This window comes from Diadema antillarum, unplaced genomic scaffold, assembly GCF_040938485.1.
Source record: "Diadema antillarum isolate AM-2024a unplaced genomic scaffold, OU_Dant_1.0 seq00002211_RagTag, whole genome shotgun sequence".
In the NCBI taxonomy this organism is placed as follows: Eukaryota; Metazoa; Echinodermata; class Echinoidea; order Diadematoida; family Diadematidae; genus Diadema; species Diadema antillarum.
Genome location: NW_027272845.1, coordinates 48654 through 69322, shown reverse-complemented (window position 1 = coordinate 69322; position 20669 = coordinate 48654). Strand labels below are relative to the sequence as shown.

At 38.6% G+C, this 20669-nt stretch overlaps 1 protein-coding gene across 1 annotated transcript in view; it reads right to left on the bottom strand.

Moving 5' to 3' along the window:
• Positions 1 to 3699: 3699 nt before the first annotated feature.
• The window catches only part of LOC139714259 (anoctamin-7-like), a 51641-nt gene continuing 34671 nt past the window's right edge, over positions 3700 to 20669 (bottom strand). The window contains exons 9-20 of the mRNA XM_071625974.1: positions 20244 to 20349; positions 19334 to 19394; positions 17002 to 17084; positions 15762 to 15899; positions 14885 to 15080; positions 11585 to 11696; positions 9924 to 10076; positions 8676 to 8809; positions 7525 to 7730; positions 6760 to 6893; positions 5463 to 5553; positions 3700 to 3825 (exon numbers count right to left, since the gene is read on the bottom strand). Coding sequence (XP_071482075.1) covers positions 3700 to 3825; positions 5463 to 5553; positions 6760 to 6893; positions 7525 to 7730; positions 8676 to 8809; positions 9924 to 10076; positions 11585 to 11696; positions 14885 to 15080; positions 15762 to 15899; positions 17002 to 17084; positions 19334 to 19394; positions 20244 to 20349 — 1540 coding nt within the window. The remainder of the gene's footprint in view (positions 3826 to 5462; positions 5554 to 6759; positions 6894 to 7524; positions 7731 to 8675; positions 8810 to 9923; positions 10077 to 11584; positions 11697 to 14884; positions 15081 to 15761; positions 15900 to 17001; positions 17085 to 19333; positions 19395 to 20243; positions 20350 to 20669) is intronic.

Sequence of the window (20669 nt, the reverse complement as noted above, 5' to 3'; positions counted from 1 at the left end):
ATTTGATGATTTTTCAAATTAACATTGATTGTTTTTTTCGTTGGAGGAGCATTTTGCTCGGTCGCAGTCACACTGCACGATATGCGTGCTCAATGTCAATGCGTGTGCAAGGCCGCTGAAAATGCATCGCGCTCTACACTGTTGGTGCAAAATTGCACCGGGGACGTTGCAGCGCTCGTTGGTGGCCGAATACTGGTGCAGTAGACATTTGCATTCAACCCTTGCATTGAATAATTCCCGTAGACACTAATCATAGGGGTAATTGCCTAGGGGGTACGTAAATTTTGTTTTTCTTTTTTGCTTTTGTGGATACCATCAAAGATCGTACACTCATATGACCTTTGATATTTGATGATTTTTCAAATTAACATTGATTGTTTTTTTCGATGGAGGAGCATTTTGCTCGGTCGCAGTCACACTGCACGATATTATGCGTGCTCAATGTCAATGCGTGTGCAAGGCCGCTGAAAATGCATCGCGCTCTACACTGTTGGTGCAAAATTGCACCGGGGACGTTGCGGCGCTCGTTGGTGGCCGAATACTGGTGCAGTAGACATTTGCATTCAACCCTTGCATTGAATAATTCCCGTAGACACTAATCATAGGGGTAATTGCCTAGGGGGTACGTAAATTTTGTTTTTCTTTTTTGCTTTTGTGGATACCATCAAAGATCGTACACTCATACGACCTTTGATATCATCACACTCTCGGCTTGCTATAATCAAAATATCCCGCAAGAAAACGGCGTATTTCTCGATTTTTAGCGCTTTTTCCGCGACCCGTCGCGTAGACAATACTCTTAAAACTGGACTTAATTCGCGCGCGCTTGGAAAAGTTCCGATTCTGCACTTTTGACGGTGGAATTTGGGATTTTCGATGGATTTTTGGAGGAGACTTAAGGACTTTCCTGTACGTGAATGAGTGTTAATACCGTATGTGTAATGATGTGATTTGCGTGTGATGTGACTGTAGAACCAAAGATCGTACACTTCAGTGTACGATCTTTGGTAGAACTCACTGGCTGGTGATAAAGCACACTGGCAATTAAGTGGCCGAATTCTGGTAGATGACCGAATGCACGTTATGTTTACCCCGACTTTGTACTTAGGCGTGGGTCTGCCGCCTTTGACGGCCCCTCTCTAGTTTTCATTGTAACTGTTTACAAACTCTGACACAACCTAAAATTTGATACGTTTCCAAAACATTCCCTTAACTGAGAGAAGAAAAAAAAATGGTGGCTACCTATGGATATTTCATGCAAAGTGTTGAGTGATTGAATTGATTGAATATCAGCATAAGGCAAGAGTGCTTAACCCGTTGAGGACGAGTCCCGAGTATACTCGGGCAGGTGTCTATGTAAAATGCGTGTTGTAGCAAAATCAAGCCGTCCTCAACGGGTTAATAGTCTTCTTCTACTTTCTTTCGTCTTTATCTTAGACTTCAAACAAACTGATGAGTTAGATGTAATGCGAGTGGATTTATTTAATGTTACTGTATGAGAATGTAAAACACATGTGTCAGTAGATCTATTTGTTGTTGCTGTAAAGAAAAAAGCACACACATGTAAACATATAGGTTGTGATATCATGACAGATATACGAAAACATGATTTCTATCATGAAAATCCATGCAAGAATTACTGATAGTGCATGCATATCTATTGAGACATGTGATTTCATGCAATCACTTCCACAGGGTATATTGGATATACCTTAACCTCTCGCACCTTAGGCTTGTCTTGAGACTTTGCCTATAAGCACAGACAAAATGGCAATATATGATGATGACAAAGGAACACACACTGCTGTAGATTACTGTATAAGTGGACATTTTTTGTGCTACTGGTTTTGTGCTTTCAGTCTGGTAAGCATGGTTTGAGTTTTACTGCAAAAACGTTCTCTTACAGTATAAAGACAGTGAGATTCAAATGGACAAAATGAAGTCAAAGGTTTCTGAATGTCTTTTTTTTTTCAGCTTGTGACCCTTGCCATCAAGTATGCAGAAGCCACTTAAAATTTCACGGAGAATTTATTGACATAATAACATGAGTTTAAAGTTAAATATCACAAAGCATTGCATGCACAAAGATTTACACACTGGGAAATATTAATTTCCCAGTTGAAACCACCAAGCTCAAAACCCACATAAGAGTCCCAGATTAGGATTTTATACAATGAACCAAAATATCTCATTTGGATTGACCAACTTAAATCTTTTCAAGTGTAACTTACCTGGGAGAATAATTTTTCTACTTATCTGCCTATTACACTTTTAAAGTCTGGCTGTTTACTAAAAACAAGACTGAAACCGGGATAATAGAAGTTTTTCCTTTACCATATTTGGGAGACAGGTGCTGCTCCACTTGGAAATTGATAATTTGTGCACAGCATGCCTGAGTGACCCTTATCTTTATAAAAATCCTCTTTTCTTCCTTTTCTATGAAACTGCACCTCCTACAAGTTGTACCTATATATCTATTCATGAATTTGGTAGGATGGTCCAATTTGAACAGGTTGTGTATATCACCTTCAATCTTAGAGCTTTCTTTAACTACAAGTATGTAGAAAAGTACAAAAATCTTTTTTGGCCTTTCGATGTGGGTTTTGAGCTGGGCAGTCACATTTGTGATACACGTACATTGTAGTTGTTGGTATTAAGAAAAATATGAATCATGAGTGGTGTAGAAGGGTATTCATGCATGGATCCATATATCTTTCATATCACAGATGATCCACATGATAAAATGGAAACGTCTATGCCCCAATATTCACACACTGGAATTGACACAAATGACCCAAAATAAAATGGCACAGTTTTTATACAAATCCGTGATATCACTAAACATAAATACACTTCAAACATAAAAGAAAAAAAACCTGGGGTAGCAAAATTCTTATGATGGGTAGAGGTGCACATTGAATGTGGATCCATTCATTCAGCATTTTGGCATATGTTATCTTTACCAATAAATCAACATTTGATAATTACTGCTGCTACGGATGCATGCTTCACAATAACCAAAAAAAAAAAAAAAAAAAAGAAGAAGGGATTATGATAACTTTACACCACACATGCATGTCTTAGACTGCAACTAAGAGTAACCAATTACCAAACACTTTTTCTACTTGTCTATTGAAAGCCCACCCACACCCTCCCTTTTCTAAAGACATACAAGAAACAGCAATGGAAGAAACTGGATGAAAAAATGCCGAATCGTAACACAATCCTTATAAATAGCAATTATATACGTAACAGAGTCACAGTGTTGCTCATGATGAAAAGCCAATCCACGCCGACACAAACTCCAAAATTTGCTCAAGGCACTCTGATGTCCTATAAAACTTTAGGATAACCTATAAATCCTCAGGTCACAAAGTTGAGGCATATGGTACTATTTTGTACGTCAAGTTTATATTTCCTCAAAGTTTGACTTCAAGCACAATGTCGATCTCTGCCTATTAAGTTCCAAGCTGAGCTTGCATGGCGTAAAGAGTCACAATCACTCTCTGAAAGGCAATCATCATGAGCAACACTGTCGGAAAAAAAAAAGATAAAAACTCTGACACAAACAGACAAGCACCAAAAAAAAAAACAAAAAAAAACAAACTAACCACCTAAAGCATAATAACCAACTTTGAGCAAAAAAACAGAAACAAAACCATCACCACTGTTAAAGGGGAGTGGGTGCACATCTAACCGTCATACCTGGAATTCCTGCAATGCTTGTTTGCCCATGTAGGCCTCCCGCTTTATCTTCACCTCCAGCGCTTCTGGGATGTCAGGCACGACGAAGTCGATGAACCGCGAGACCCCAAATACGAAATGCTGATGGGACAAAGAAAGACAAAGACAAAGATCAGAGAAAGACAAATACTACATTGACCACGAATCAAACACCAGTACATCACCTGAAGAAATTCCAACTTTGACAGTAACAGAAGAGCAAGTAACATCTGCATTAAAACATATTGTTTGGTCATCATTTACGTCGATGTAGGGCAATTTGTCAATCAGTTGCAATATTGTCAGGTTGTTGCATACTGTACTTGTTTTGGGGGAACGACTGACATTTGAAGTGGGGAGCACACTTCTATTGTGTCTATTCAAAATCATGATGCTGGTTTGCCAATGTACATTGTACTTTTAATCATTTCAATGTCATGACTGCACATAGCTTCCACTTTACGAAAAATATAGCTTTGTAGATGAATGTATCAAGAAATACAAAAAGAAAAAAAATGTAGGCCATCTCCATGTTGCCAAATTCAACCCTATGAGGATGGATTGATTTTGCTACAACACGCATTTCCCATAGACACCTGCCCGAGTATACTCGGGACTCATCCTCAACAGGTTAAGCAGAAAAAAAACCCAAACAAACTGCACAATCATAAATACAAGAAATCTTCTGCAAAGAAAGCCAAAAGCTGGTATCCTTATCATCTCAGAAGGGGAAATATTTAGTTCTGATGATACAGATGCTATGATGCATGAGGTTTCATTGACTTTCTTTCTTTCTTCTTTTACTCTGCATCTTTATGGTAGATGACTGAACAGCATTTATGAGTGATAACCACCTCATGCATAGAATGATTTATAAATCATTGACAAAAAAAAAAATCCACAAAGACCACAAATTAAAGGTCCTGCTTACCTTTGGGAGCTGCATTCAAGATATCACATTTGATGCATATGTGTAGGTCTGTTGTATCGCAAAAAGACCCTACAGTATAAATTTTTCACAATAAAACCTAAATAAAAGGTGATATCAGTATTTTTCTCAATAAACCATAACTAATAATAATCATAACTATTGTTCACATTTTGTGTATTTAAAGAACAAGTCCACCTTCACATACATAAGGATTGAGAGAATGCAACAATATTAGTAGAACACATCAGTGAAAGTTTGAGGAAAATTGGACAATCCGTTCAAAAGTTATGAATATTTTAAGTATCTGCGCAGTCACTGCTGGAAGAGAAGACTACTACAGTGTGTGATGTCACATGCGTACAACTATTGTATAAGGAAAATAAAAAGAGAATTTCACAAAACTTTACTTTTTGAATAAAGTGCACATTTCTTCCACTTGCTACTGACGTATGTTAAGGGTAATATTATTTCCCCTGCCTTCTGAAAGAGAGAAGTCAAGTGTTCTTTTGTTATGCGAGAAAAATGGAAATATGTTGAATTTTCTTTATTCTTTCTTTATATCGTTGTACTCATGTGACATCACAAGCTATAGTAGTCTTTTCATCCAGCCTTGACTGAGCAGAAACTTCAAAATTTCATAACTTTTGAATGGATTGTCCAATTTTGCTCAAACTCTCACTGATGTGTTCTACTGATATTGCTGCATTCACTCAACCCACATGTCTATGAAGGTGAACTTGTCCTTTAACAATACTTAACATCGATTATTCAGATTCAAATTTTTACAATGCTACGGTCATCTTCTCACCTCAAAGAGGATGACGAAGCCAAGCTTGACACACAGGAGCTGCCAGTAGAAGATGGTGGTGTTACCCTCATCATCCCGATAGTCTGTATACCTGGAGGATGACAAGCATGAACATCATACGTGTATAAAGACATCCATAATCACTCTTCCCCGGAATGATTGTGACATTGTCTCTGTAGCAATGGATACTACTTAAAGGGGAAATCCAGTCCAAATCTAAGTTAGTCTGATAAAAAAGTAAAATATTACCAATTGAAGGGTATAAATTTGATCGAAATCTGATGAAAAATAAGGAAGCTATGACATTTTTAAGTTTTGCTATTTTGGGAGGAAACGGTTCTTGAGCAGTCAACATGAATATACAAATGGCAAAGTGAGCATATCATTCCCTCACAACTTACCATACAGTTTGTAAATAAAATTTTGAAATTTCTTGTTTCTCATTCACACGCAATTATGCCCAAGGCTCAAATCCTCATACATCTAAGTGATCACCATTCTGAAATTATTCAACTAGGAATAACATCATGTTACAGACTTCAATGACAGAAACACTGAATTTCATCATTTTTTTTTTTTGTACACGATCAACGCAAAATTGTGAGGGTATGACATGGTTAGCTCACTCATTTGCATAGTCATACCCACTGTACAATAACTGTTTTGGAGAAATTAACTTCCTCTTTAGTCAGTTACAAAACATCTCTGAAGGTGGTAGCCCAACAACTGACCTAGAAACTGGTTAGAGTGCTCTTTCTCTCTTTTTCTCTGTTCTGACTACTTTTTATCTCTCTCTCTCTCTCTCTCTCCCTCCCTCCCTCTCTCTCTGATATATATTCATGCAATATTATATCAGTTTTATTTGAGGGAATCATGATGAATGATGAAAAATGATGAAATTGGTTTTCCAGGATGTTACAGGTTTAAACACTTTCACATGATAAATTAACAACTCTGATTTACACTTATGCACAAATTTCTAGACAAGATTGACTTTTGTTTACATGCTTTATTCTTAGATGAGATTTCACTCCATTTGATAAATAAACAGACAAAAATATAGCCAACATTATGTTAACATTCAAAATGAATCTCCTGATTGCTCAGCAGGCGGCAGCATTGAACATCATCATCAAAGGCACAAGTGCATCTGTGGTATTCTTTTGTACCAGGTACATCAATAGAAAACTGACAACTGTTTTGAATAATTCCAGGCAGTTGGAACTGCAACTCTTTACTCTCATGGATTATATCTTAATATCAATTATCTTTTGACAAAAAGTGGGAGTTTTTTTACCTGCACGGTGCCTCTGATGCATTCTTGGGTGCGTAGGCAAGGGTGAAGTTCACATAGCCATCGAGACTGAAGTTATATTGGTACTGATACAGCAGCTTGGGAAGAAACTCTGACGTAAACGCTATGAGGAATGCCTGCACGGAGAAGGGAGGAGAAAATCTGAGATTTACATGTACTTGTGTCTTTCATATGACAGAGTGGTTTAATAGGATAAATGTTAATAAATTTCATTAAAAAATTATCTTCTGTAGGCCTTTAGAAGATGGCAAATCATGTAACAAAACATTACATATGTATCAAAATCAGGGTAGAGGTCGATTACAAACTACAAATTTCGTCATCATCATGTATAGAGCAGAAATGTCTGAAAGATATGTGGATATACTTCTGCTACATATTAACAACACAGTATTCTGTGATTCCATGATTACTTTTATACCTTTCAAGAGGCAGTAAGTTGTGTAGTGTCGAAATGAGCCTGTCACTATTTCATTATTGTAAAAAAAGGAAGGTAGAAAAAAGGGGAAAGTGATGCAACCCCATAGATGACAGTTTATGTAGGGGCTTATGGAGCGAATCTTTTCTCCAACTTCATAAAGAGTAAAAGGTCTATTTTACATAATGGAGCAAATCAAGTCTCCATTGCAAGAAATATGAAACTGTGGCTTGTAATATACATGTACATGCAAATAACAGTGGTGCATATGCCAATTTGTTATGTATGAAAAGGCAGCAAGGGGCACAAGTCGACCGGGTCGCACTCACATTACTAATGACCGCAATCTGTGCTGTGATGTCCAAGATGTCGAACCAAACACCAATGTCCTGGGCTCGCTCGGCCACTGGCCGTCGCAGCTCGCAGACGAACTTCTGGGCGTCCAGCCGAATTTCCAGCCAGTTGTTGAGGATGGCGAAGAGCGGGGCGAGAGGGAAGGCGGCCACAAAGATGGTGATGAACCCAAACTGAATGACTGGGAGACACAAAAGTGGAGGAGGTTACAAGATAGGTAATTTCGTATGGGAGCGTGATAAGCCCTGCAGAAAGTCTATGGATGTTTTAGGATCTACTGTAAAACATGATATATTTGCAGCATAACAATTTTGCAAATTGGAGCCAACAACCTTTCTCACGGCATGAAATTTTTGCAAATTGCCACTGGCATCCAATGCACATTGTGTAGGCAAGAACTTTTTGTGTGCATTTTAATTCTGTGAATGTTGGCACTCTCGAAATTCGCGACATTAAAATGCATGCCAACATTCCTCGTTTTACAGGTACATGTGTCATAGAACAGGCTAAGATGCAGGAGTGTGCTTGTTTTTGAACAGAACAGGTGAAGCAAGACAAAATTCTGAAGTTAAAATTTGCTAGAAGTTTATTTTTTCCCCTAGACACTAAAATGACACCTAATACATGTATGATGTGCTTTTCTATCACAGATTCAATGTTTTATGTAACATTGATGAATACAACAGTAGCTTTTTAAAAATTTCACTATTTGTTTATATGCCTCAGGGTCCATACATGTATATTATATAACTGAGGCAATTTGCATTTCAATTGGGAACTGCACTGATATGCTGGCATGTACACATGAAATTATAATATCAACAGCTACGCTAATATAATCATTGTTATTTTTTTTTATGTATTGTATTCATTTATTTCTTTTTATGTGGGTTGTTTTGAAGTACCAGCCGGTATAGAACTGACTGTGTTTTATTGTTACATTTCATTCTTTTTAATAAACAAAATTGCTTCCTAGTTCATCCTCAGTGTAGCATGCACTGCTAATGAACACATGCACAATCACACAATTATTCCAGTTAATGCAACAAATCAATGTTGGCATCTCATGTTTCTGTTACAAAAAGGAAACAGCTTGATGAAAATCTCAGTCATCAGTCCCACTCACTCATTTCCAAGTACTCCTCAAACAGGCCTTCATTGGGGACAAGCTCATAGTCCTCCTCCCAGCGACTGATTTCCTCCTCCGTCCCAGAGAATGAGCCTTTCACCTTCCACCGGATGTACATCTGTTTCAGCTTCCTGCAAAGGCGAGGACCAGAGAAGACATACAAATAGTGTTAAAGGAACATGTCAACTTTGGGAGCAGTGATTTTAACAATTGTTTGAGTTACATCTGATGCATACCAATATTGTATGTGTAGGTCAGTTGTATCACAAAACATCTTAACATCTAGACAAAAAATCCAATAAAACCTAAAGCATAAGGAGATATCACCATTTTTCTCAATCAACCATAACTATGTACTCACATGGTTTAGTCCGGCCAGAAACAAATTCATTATATTGTTGACATTTTCTATATTTAACAAGACGTAACATTAGATTATCTGATTAAAATCTTACAATGTTTGTTTCTATCCCTAACTCACATTTTCAGAACTATACGTATTTTGAAGCATTAAAACTGAGTTTCTCTTTCATCTGCAAATGCTAAATAATGCCTTTAAACACTATGTGTGCCGCATAAAACTCCCTGGTAGTGCGTGTGCCACATCATCCTGAGACTGCAAGGTATTATCAGCACTTTAGGAAAACGTTCTGTTTCTTGAAGCCATGTATGATTTTTTTTTTTTTTTTTGTAGAACTGTTATACTAGACAGGCAATGAGCAAAGTTGCAGAGAAAATTTCAAGCTTAATTGCTGTATAAATTTAACTCGCATGGTAAAGCTATGATTTTTTTTCTTTTTTTTTTTTTCTCAGGAGAACATTTTTTTTTTCAGGTAATTCATTCTTGGTATAAGGAGTGTAGTAGGTTTATGCATATCTTCCTCAGCAGATAAGGTAAGTCTGGGCCAAAAAATTTGAGAAAAATGAAAATTAGTGACATTTTGTGAACACAATAAATGGAGATTGAGCTGCTCCATGCCTACATGTACGTCACACAGAGTTGCCAGTTTGTCTGTTTTACTCTCTAAACTTTATCAGTTCATAACTAATGGGCATGTCTGATTTTCCCCCAAAATGTTCATTGATTTTCCGTTTTCATGCAAACTAACGAACTAATATCACAATGGACTTTTCCTTTATTAAATATACCCAAGTCATGACTAAAGAAACCACTGAAACCACTGTTACAGTACACTTTGGAATTGCATGCAGCATCCCGGACATGCAGTTGCCATGGTGACTTACGGAATAGCAACTTCCTGGACGTTGTTGATCATCTGCTTGCCGACCATAATGATGAAGAGCTGCTGAGCCAGCTCCACCAGGCATCCTCCGCTCCCACATGCCTCGTCCCGCAGACCAAAGAAGGTGTTATAGTTGCCAGGGTAACCCAAAAACCTGCAACACAGAAAAAACACAATTTGAAAGTTGTTGCTTGGTCACATTTCCAAGAACAATAATCACCTTATAAACAGCTACCAACATGTCTTTGTACAATTAACTAATTTAACCATTCTAAACAAAAACAAAACTTACAGTTGTTTTGCATATAAGCACACAGCACTGTTTCATATACTGTATTCAGGGCCGGCGGAGCATTTCTAAAAGTGAAGGGGGGGACACTTCCAGGTTTCATGTGCTAACAAGAAAAAAAAAGGCGCAAAAACATAACCTTCCGCGCTCACACTTCAACATCTCTATCTATTTCTTTTAGTGCCACTTGCAATGTACATACACTTCCCGGTTAAAAAAAGTTGGGGGCCCAAAGTGATGACACCTTATGTATTCCTTTGTATGGTGCACAAAAAGTCAAAAAGTGTGGGGGGGGGGGGGGAGCCCCCCAGGCCTCCCTGGTTCCGCCGGCCAAGATATTTATTTGAAAAAATACTAACATGCAGAATTTTACAAGGCCAAAACAACAGTCACATGCTTAGAAAACTAATTACATTTTTTTTTTTTACTAATAACAGTTGCAAGCTGTGCGTAGGATTATCCTCATTCATAAAGTGCAGTACAGAACTAATTTCATGTGTGAGAGACACATTGTCAATGAGTGCACATATGGTCATGAAGGTAACATATAATGGCCAATTTAACCTAAGAATCTTCGCACATGAAGGAAATTTCATCATAAAGTTTTGAGATATACTCTTATCAAAATGTAAGGCCCTTTTTTTCTCAACTACACAAAACTTATAATGCCCTTCTTGCATGTCAGAAGACACTTCCAATAAGAAAAAATGTCAAGAATTTACAATGATTGCCATGGGTAACAAATCACATGAGATCAAATTGGAGACACCTTTATCCCAGCAAGCATACTGGATGGCAAGAACCACGGTCTTGCTAAAAAGAATACATAAAACAATTTGAATAAGTTTTCAAAAATGGTCTACTGTCCGATGTCAAACATGGGCTAAATTTCTTCCATTCCATTACTCTATCTAGCTATAAAGTTGAAAGGCCACTACGCTATTTGTGCCTGAAAATCAGTGCGGATTGATGGTGCTAATGGATCTGTAGCAATGTTGCCAGTTCAATGCAAGTCATTTTATGCCATAGAGGCAGATCTAAGAGTACTCACTATGTGATTCTGCTTGCCTGCGACCAAAATGCCTAATCACCAAAATTTTGAATGCATTGATAACTAGGTAACCGCTAGGCACTCCTGTGGATGCTAGTCACAGGAGGAGGTGCAGATCTCTCTAAACATTGCAGTAAGGCACAAATTGCAGTCTGGGTACTGGGTTCAACCCTCTGCATGCGATATTGATTACCTGTCCATAGGTTTGTGTGTGGAAAATTGTGCATATTTGACTCATTGGCAGAGAAAGGGTTTAGATGCATCTTGATCATGACGTGGCATTTGGACTATTCAAGAGAACGGTGACGCAGCTTAAACCTACTTTCCCTTGAAGAAGGCGATGTAGAAGATGGAGGAGAAGAAGTTCATGAACTGGAAGATGAACACTTTGAAGGTCAGGTTATCTTCATACTCAGTCTGCGTCCTGTGCATTTCTGTTTAGGGAAATATTGACAAGAAAGAAAACAACAAATTAATTCCATCCATGTTATGATTACGTTTACAATGCAAGACATTATCAGGAATGAAATTTAGGTTTATATGATAGACAAATGATGTAAAGACTCAAAAAGTGTTTTAAGGGTTTCATTAGACCCACCAGAATTGGAAACGCCTAACTACTAACACTGGTGGCTGTTTTATTTTTAGGAGACAACAAGATGGCTAATATGTACAATGAAATAATGACAACTAATCCATAAAAGTTGTCATTCTACTAAGCACAACTTATTCCCCAACAGCAGCATGTGAATAATAATATACAAATGATGCACAGGATAGAGTGCGTTAGTGTAGGCGTAGTGCACTCGAGGGTATTTACAATTGTGAAACATGCACTACATTGTAAATACCCGAGAGTGAGCTACGCCTACACTAACGCCACGAAATAATCCTGTGCATCATTTGTTTTATAAAATGGGTCGAAAATTCGAAAACTAACATCATTTTTCAGCGTTTTTCACGTACCTTTGTGGGTCAAGACGTCCGAAGATGTTCGTCCCAAACTTTTACGCACGTCGCACTCGCGGAAGTCCCGCACATACAGTACAGTGTGTATAAGTATAATGGGGGGTTGGGTTTCCGGACACCCGCATGAAAACTTACTTATTTTACATAGAATATGCACCCTTTACCTTAAAGACCTGATATAGACTCCTCATATAGGCCTACTAGACAACATACTCTGAAAACGGCGTGAGAATTAACCTGCTAAATCGTTGGATTTGCTCTTCAAAGTGACTCCATGTACGCGCGTCCGGTCCCATAACGCTTGGTCTACTGTACTGTACAAAGTGTACGTATAGTACACAGTATACGTACGTACGCCACATATGCACAATTAAGGGAAGACAGGCCGGCCGGCCGGCAGCCCGAACTAGAAGTTGTTTACAGGATTTACAGCGCGTACGCGTATGCATGCAATTCATCAAAGGAGCCGCCGCGCGCACAGACGATCGGCAATCTACCATAGGATTACAGGCAGTGCAGTTGTACTGAAGTAAAGGAAGGAGGTGTGTCTCATTTCAGCGCTTCCTATTGGCTACATTCTTGAACCCATTTTATAATAGTGAATACATACTACTGACAGACTGCTGCTGCTGCTGATAATATTACTACATGTATACCGTATACACTATTACTGCTGCTGCTGCTGATCATATTACATCCCTACATGTATATCTACTATTACTGCTACTACTACTACTACTACTATTACTACTATTACTACTATACTACTACTACTACTACTACAAACTACTACTACTACTACTACTACTACTACTACTACTACTACTATACTACTACTACTACTACTACTACTACTACTACTACTACTACTACTACTACTACTACTTCTACTACTACTACTACTACATTGTACTACTACTACTACTACTACTACTACTACTACTACTACTACTACTACTACTACTACTATATAACTACTACACAACTATTATACTTTACCAGTGTATTACTGTATACGCTATAATTTTCGCGTACATAAATTTTCGCGAATTGCCGCTGTCACACATTTTCGCGAGTGGTTAAATTCGCGATTGGGGGACCAGAGAAAATATGAGGTGGCAAAGAAAGTGTGAATTTTCAACTTACTAGCAAATAAGAATGATACTAGTTATACACTGCATGAAAAAAACTTACCAAACTCTGCGAACTAGTAAGTTAGAATTCAACATTTTTGAAGTGGTTAAGTCCATCGCGCTAGATTTCTGACGAGTGGTCCCCTTGCGATAATGGATTGGCTCTCTAACATTTGTAAGTAGACGTGGACGTGCGTAAACAAGCTTAGCCAGTATGGTCTGTTCGGTAAGCCGTGACATGGTATACTAGTACTGAAATGTTCGTATCATCAAGGCAAGGGATTCATTTTGGAAGGTAATATTTTCGCGTGTTGTTAATTTCGCGAATAGCTCCCGACTCGCGAAATTCGCGAAAATAAAACCCCCGCGAAATATATAGCGTACACAGTATCATTTGTGACCGTGCACCACAAAACAAACAAAGTCGCACCCCTTGATTTTACGTGAGGACTCAAAACAGGTGAAATGGGTCAACTACGTAAATCTTGAGTTTTCTATATTTCCTGAAAGAGCTATCTTTCTTCTACATTATTCTTTAGTTTGGGGTCATAACACGAATGGGAAAGTGAGTTTTCAGCAGTTTTTCTACAACCCCTTTTTGGAGACAGTATAGAATGATCAGGTAAGTATCTAGAGGCCCCTTTTCATTTCTTGAAATCCTTTGTACACTCTTCACTCTCAAGTCTAATAACTTTTGAAAGGATTATGCTACTGCTTTGTAAGTTGGCATTAATCATGAACAGAATGTGTTGAAAGAACATGCTCAATTCCAGCTTAATCTGATAATCCCTTCATTATTGTTGCTACAGTGGTTGACGTCCTGTGTTTTGTCCCTTTCATCCCACAGCTAGCGCAGCTTGGTGAAAGATCAAGCGATTGAATAGACCCTGTACTGCAGAGCCTCTTTTCTCAGTTCACACTTTTCCAGAGTGTGTGCTTTCTTTCCAGTATTTAGGTAGGTTAGGGCAGTCCATTTGAATTGAGTTATACATCGTTTTAAAGCTTAGAGTCTGTTCTTTCAGAATCAGCCCTTAACTAAAAATCCATGTCTGGTGACTTTTTGTTGGTCTTGTGATGCAGGGTGACATTAATTAACGATATTATATAACAGTAGTAATTACAACAACAACAACAACAATAAAAACATCATCATCATCTACTGGTAAGAGCAGAATTTGGCCGCTGCAACTCCTTATTGACCGATTCTGTGACGCGCTGCGTGTATTTTGGCATGGGCAGCGCCATTACTCGGTGTCTTAGCCGACCCCCCCTTCCCACTCCCCACCCCTCTCCCTACATTAGCACGCGCGCAGAATGAAAAACTGCTTTAGCCAATGGGCGTCTCGTACTGAGTGCGCGAATGCTTGCTTAGTGCGCGAACCTTTGTTACAAGTGCGTGATAAACATGTTGCCCGGGGTGGGGGAGAGCAGGGGGGGTCGGCTCAGACACCCACTATGGCTGCACCCAGTGCCATGAAATGTCTGCTGCCCTCAACGAACCTGAATCGGTCAATACTCACCCCAGTCATTGAGGATGACAGCTAGTTTCTGGTAGACCTGGCCCAGCACCATGATGAGGATGAGGTTGAGAACGGCCCCAGTCATGCTGGCTATCGTCTGGGCGTTGGGCCTCAAGAAGGCGTTCTGCGACAGCGGGATGCTCACCAGCACCCGGTACATGATGACTCCCACCAGGAAGATCAGTACGAGGGAGACCTGTGAAGTTCACAAAAAGAAATAATGATAAGCCTCAGCCTGAGGAAGCTTGAATTTCACATCATGTTCAAATTAACTTTTAACACTGATATAGAGTAAAAACGGGCTACAAGATTGTAAGAGGTTTTATCAAACTCAGGCCTAATATGTGAAAATTATGGAACTTTGATGTCTGACACGTTTATGCAAAATAGTTGTAACCACATACACTGTAAATGTGCAGATTGAGGGTGGTGATATATCCTACAGCACTATCACTATCTTTAAATCTACACCAAATCTCAATCATTTTCCTGATATGAAATGATAAAAAAAGCCTGCATCATTTGCATCAAATCTCTAGTGTGTTGCTATGACTCAGCTCTGATGGCCACTGCATATGCCATATATTTAGCGAGTCAATTTTTTTGCAAATCTGGACTTTTTGGTAATTTTTGCAGTCATGGAATACAATAATGAAGGGAGTTATGTATGAGTGCATGTCATATTCCTGTCAAAGTCTGAGTTATCAATTTTGCATGTCATTAAATTTGCAAATAGCACTCGACTCGTGAGTCTTGTGAAAACCTTGTGAAATATATGACACGTACGGTGTCAGCTTGAGAAAAAAAATAAATAACAACAATACTTATACATATGTTCATATGTTTGCAGGTGTCTATCATACATGTACTGGCTCACCATTCCGAAGAGAACAGCGATACCGGTCAGCCATCTCCTCTTACGCATGTCTTCCGGGAAGTAGGGCTCCATGATACCGGTGATGGGGTTCTCTTCCATGGCTGGAGCCTTGGCTGCAAACTGCGGGCGTGGTCGCTCCTAGAGGGTGTCGGCAGGGGAAGGACAGAAGGATTGAATACTAGTAGATCAGATCATGATAGTTTGATTATTATGCAGTCTGAGCCACATTGAAATTCTCCTCATTTTGTCCTCATCTAGCTGCGATTGTTGGGGGAGTCAACTTGGAATTTTGATGCAGGCTGGTGTACTGATTCGTAATTGGCTTGGCTCAAAACCCACAAAACGTAGGCCAGAATGAATTTTCACTTTTCTACATACTTTAAATCGAGTAACTATGCTCACAGCTTTAAAATTACTTCAGTTGTTGATCTTGGACCATCCTAACCCACTCAAAAAGTGACTGAGATGAGAAAGAGTTATAGGAAGTGCAGTTTCATAGAAAAGGGAGAAAAGAGGATTTTAATCAAGATTAGTGCTGATATTTTACGGTAAAACAGTCTGACTCGAAGATAGCCCGTTTAGCAGTGTAAGACATCACCGATAGCACCAATCATTTATCTCTGTCTTAAGATAGAAAAAGGATAAAAAATATCTAAAAAACAAAATGTTTTTGAGACAAGCCGATGTCACCAATGGAAAGAGCAGATAGAATCAAGTAGATTCTGAAGTTATCACTAAAAGTCACAATTTTCAAGATAGACCCTTTTTCCATGTGACGGCCGAGTGTCACTCGGGCAGGCTGTGCAGAAGTATCAATGGTACTCACAGTGAAAGTAGTGCTTGTCAAAAAAAAGTAGTGTTCAGAAAAACTCCTAATATTTTGATTTTGATTAAAGCCACCAAATGTTGATAGTAGGTAGAAAAGAGATTATTTTCCCATATGAGACAAACTTTAAAAATTTGAGTAAATCTAAATAACTACTGTATTTTGGTAAATTACAGAGTATCCTAATCTGCAACTAATCTAAACCTGTCTGAGTGAAAGCAGTCATAGCACTAATGATAGTTACATTGTACAAGCAAAACCAAATAATATTGTGAAATCATCCAGTGCAAATAGAGTCATCTATTAACCCATTGAAGACAGGCTGATTTTACTATAACAGACATATACCATAGACACCTGCCCGAGTATATTCGGGACTAGTCTTCAACGGGTTACAAGGAGACACAGGCTTACTTCTTCCTCCTCAAAGTTCCAACAGTCCCAGTGATGTGCCAGGCTTGCCTGCTTCCTCTTCCAACTCTCCAGGAAAGATACCGCTGTTGACAAGGGATGAAACACACAACTCAAAAGCAACTCCACATTTGAAGGAAATAATGTCAGTGAAATGTATGGGTGCATATGTGACTGCATGACAAAAACAATAGAATGTCACACTATGCAATCATGCACAAAGACTAGAAATACATGAAATGGGTCAACCCAGTCAATTCTTTTACATAATTTCTAAGTTTGGAATCATAATAGATGGATGGGGAATTGTCTTCTTTACAATTTTTCTAGAACACTTCTCTTTTTGGTCTGTGTGATTAGGTATGTCTTGAAGCAGTCCCCTTTCAACCCCTTTTGAGGACGAACTGACTTTGCTGTAACACACATATCGCGTAGACAGCTGCCCAGGTACGCGTATAATATACATACTCGGGACTACAATGTTTGTCATCTGACAAACCCTTCACACACTGCTCAGTAGTTTTGAATAGACTGTATCTATTGAGTTTGCAAAAATTTCAGCTTAATCTGATAATCCCTTCCTCAGTGACTGCTTTGGACTTTAAGTTATAAATGTCCTTTTTTTTTTCTTTTGGTCCCATTCATTACACAGAGCACCACTGGGTGAGATTACTTTGTAAGCGCTTGAATAGACCCATGCATAAACTTCAAAGCCTCTTTTCATCATCGGCAAACAACTTTCCAGAGGATGTCCTTTCTTCATTATTTAGATGGGTTAGGAAAGCCCATTCGTATTGAGCTATGCCATTCTAAATCTAAGAGTCTGCTCTTTCAGAATCTGCCCTTCATTGGAAACCCATGTCTGCCGACTTTTAGGTGGTTTCGTGATGCAGGGTCACTTTAATGATAAACTAACTACATGTATCAGCACCTGAACAACTTTCTGGTGTTTATTTTGTCACAACAAGGTTTACTCAGTCACCACTGATTTGATTCTCTGTATTTCTTTTCTTTTATAGCAGAAAACTTTCTGGTGTTTACTTTGTCACAACAAGGTTTACTCAGTTAACCACTGAATTGATTCTTTGTATTTCTTTTATTTCAGTCAAAAGACCTCCCCAGGGGCAGATCCTGGAATTCCACCAAAGGGGGGGGGGGGGGGGGGGGGGGTGGACCTTTGCAAAATTAAAGGTGGACGTGTACCCCATTTTTAGTTTTTACTTCTTTTGTTTTAGCAGAACAAAAAAAGAGAGCATGTGTGGTAAAGGGGAAGCCCACCCAGCGTGCCCCCTCCTGGATCCCCACTGGAGCTCTACAGGCCCTTCTTTAATAGAACCTCTCCTTAACCTGTTGAGGATGAGTCCCGAGAATACTCAGGCAGGTGTCTCTGGGAAATGCGTGTTATAGCAAAATCAGTCCTCAACGGGTTAAACTCATGGGTGTTTTACTGGCTCCCATGTTGCCTAGTGGAGAGGAAAATTAACACGCATTTGGCAATGACACCTGCCCCGGTATCCTCGGGACTGGACTTCAACTGGTTAATTGATATATTCAGCAATCAATACAAGCCTTGGAACTGAAGTCAATCAAATATTTCTCAGACAATTGGCTTTGCACACAAAACATTGGCAAGGAAGAATGGTACACGCGATTATAGCCACATTGTTTACCGAAGTATGTACACCTGATTATGGCCACTGCTTCATACTCAGGTGTAGAAATATAAATGGTTGTATTCTGAATATTGAGCAATGCATTGTTCAAATCTGAGTGTAGTGGTTCAAAATTCATGTTCATTCCTAGGAGTGTGACAACTTTTAATAGAAGTGTGATAAATACCTAGAACTTCTACAATGTATTTCCGACAAATGTGTGTATTCTAACCCATATATGAAAGGAAGTCCGGTTTTGATTGCTGGGTTAAAACAGGAAGTCAATCTGTCTTGATGTTTATAATCATGACTTTATTCATGTTTAAGGCAATGTGAATGGAGCACTATGATACCTCGGTATTGCATACAAAAATCAGGTCCATTGTTGCATGCAAAACAAATGACAGGTTGAAGCATGTAAATGAGTTACAAAACAACCATTGAAAGTTACATTAATACTACCCAAAGACAAAATAAACATACAGGTGTATATCATATCACTTTAATACATAATACTCTTTAATATCTAAAACATCACTCTATTACAATGACAACTTTGATATATTTCTCCACCAAAGTATCCCAGTAGTAAATCTCAATACAGATATTAAGATAAAACAATATATACATAGGGAGATGAGATTCACTGGAAACATATTTTTGTTTATTCTGTTTAGACTTACCCCAAAATGACATGAAAATGGCAAAGAAAACTGTTCCAGGATTGTCAAACAGGTAGGCAATCTGAATGCACACACAAACAAACAAACAAACAATCAAAAAAAAAAAAGATGGAACATATTCATATAGTATAGCATTACAGAAATAAACATGAATTTAAGCCATAAATACATGCACTCTTGTCTACATTTTTGGAACCTGGTATACCAGTTTCCCCTATTCAGTTGACACCACAAGAACTGTGTATACCATGTTCCTTAACTCTTTATGTGCCACGTTCGCACGTCCGACTCAGTCGACGGCGTGCCAACTTCGCATATTCTGCTCAACAAACAAAGCCGCCAAAACCCATCGATAAATCGGCTAATCACTACTAATCCCGCAGCACAATGAAAGCGTTTCTCGTGCTTTTGTTCCTCTCATGTACGGCTTGCATTCTATCTGGTGATTGACTATCAAGCAGTGTTCCCAACTAGATTTGCTCGTACATTCTAAGTTACTGTCACGGTTTTATGTGCAATAGTCATGCCTTTACAGTAATGTAGCAAGTGGTCATTCAAAAGAAAAATTGAAAATAGATTCGTCATACAATTTGTATCGAAACAAAGCTTGGCATTCCTCTTTAACTTTGCCTGCTATTATGCCCATCTTAACAGAAATTTGTAGAATTTATACAAATTGGAAAAACAGAATTCTTTCTCAAAGCATGACTACCTTCCTGTCTCAGAATAACGTGGCACACAGGGGATTTCCACCGTGGCACATAAAGAGTTAAGGAACCGGTTAAGTCCATGAAAGACAAAGCACCTGACAGGTCTCACACATATTCAGGTGCAAGACATGACATGTATGCATGGCCAAGAACCATCATTCTTTAAGGAAAATACACGATGTTCCTGAGTAACAACTCACCTCGGATTGGAAGCAGGTGTCTGAGAGGTTCCAGTAGGTGCAGCCAATGGACTGGTCACACACTGGACACATCTTGAAGTCAGCACCACTCGCACAGACCTGCTTCCTATGGTAGCACACAATAATAATAATAATAATAATAATAGTAGTAGTAGTAGTAGTAGTAGTAGTAGTAGTAGTAGTAGTAGTAGTAGTAGTAGTAGTAGTAGTAGTAGTAGTAGTAGTAGTAGTAGTAGTAGTAATAATAATAATAATAATAATAATAATAATAATTTTGATTCAATAACAATGATAATACAATACATTTATTAGGTGCTTAATACGGATGTTTCTAAGTGCAAAATTTAACGGAAAGTTATGACAATGAAATAATAGGAACATGATTGAGGCTGTCATCTATTGAAAAGACAATTGATACACAAAGAT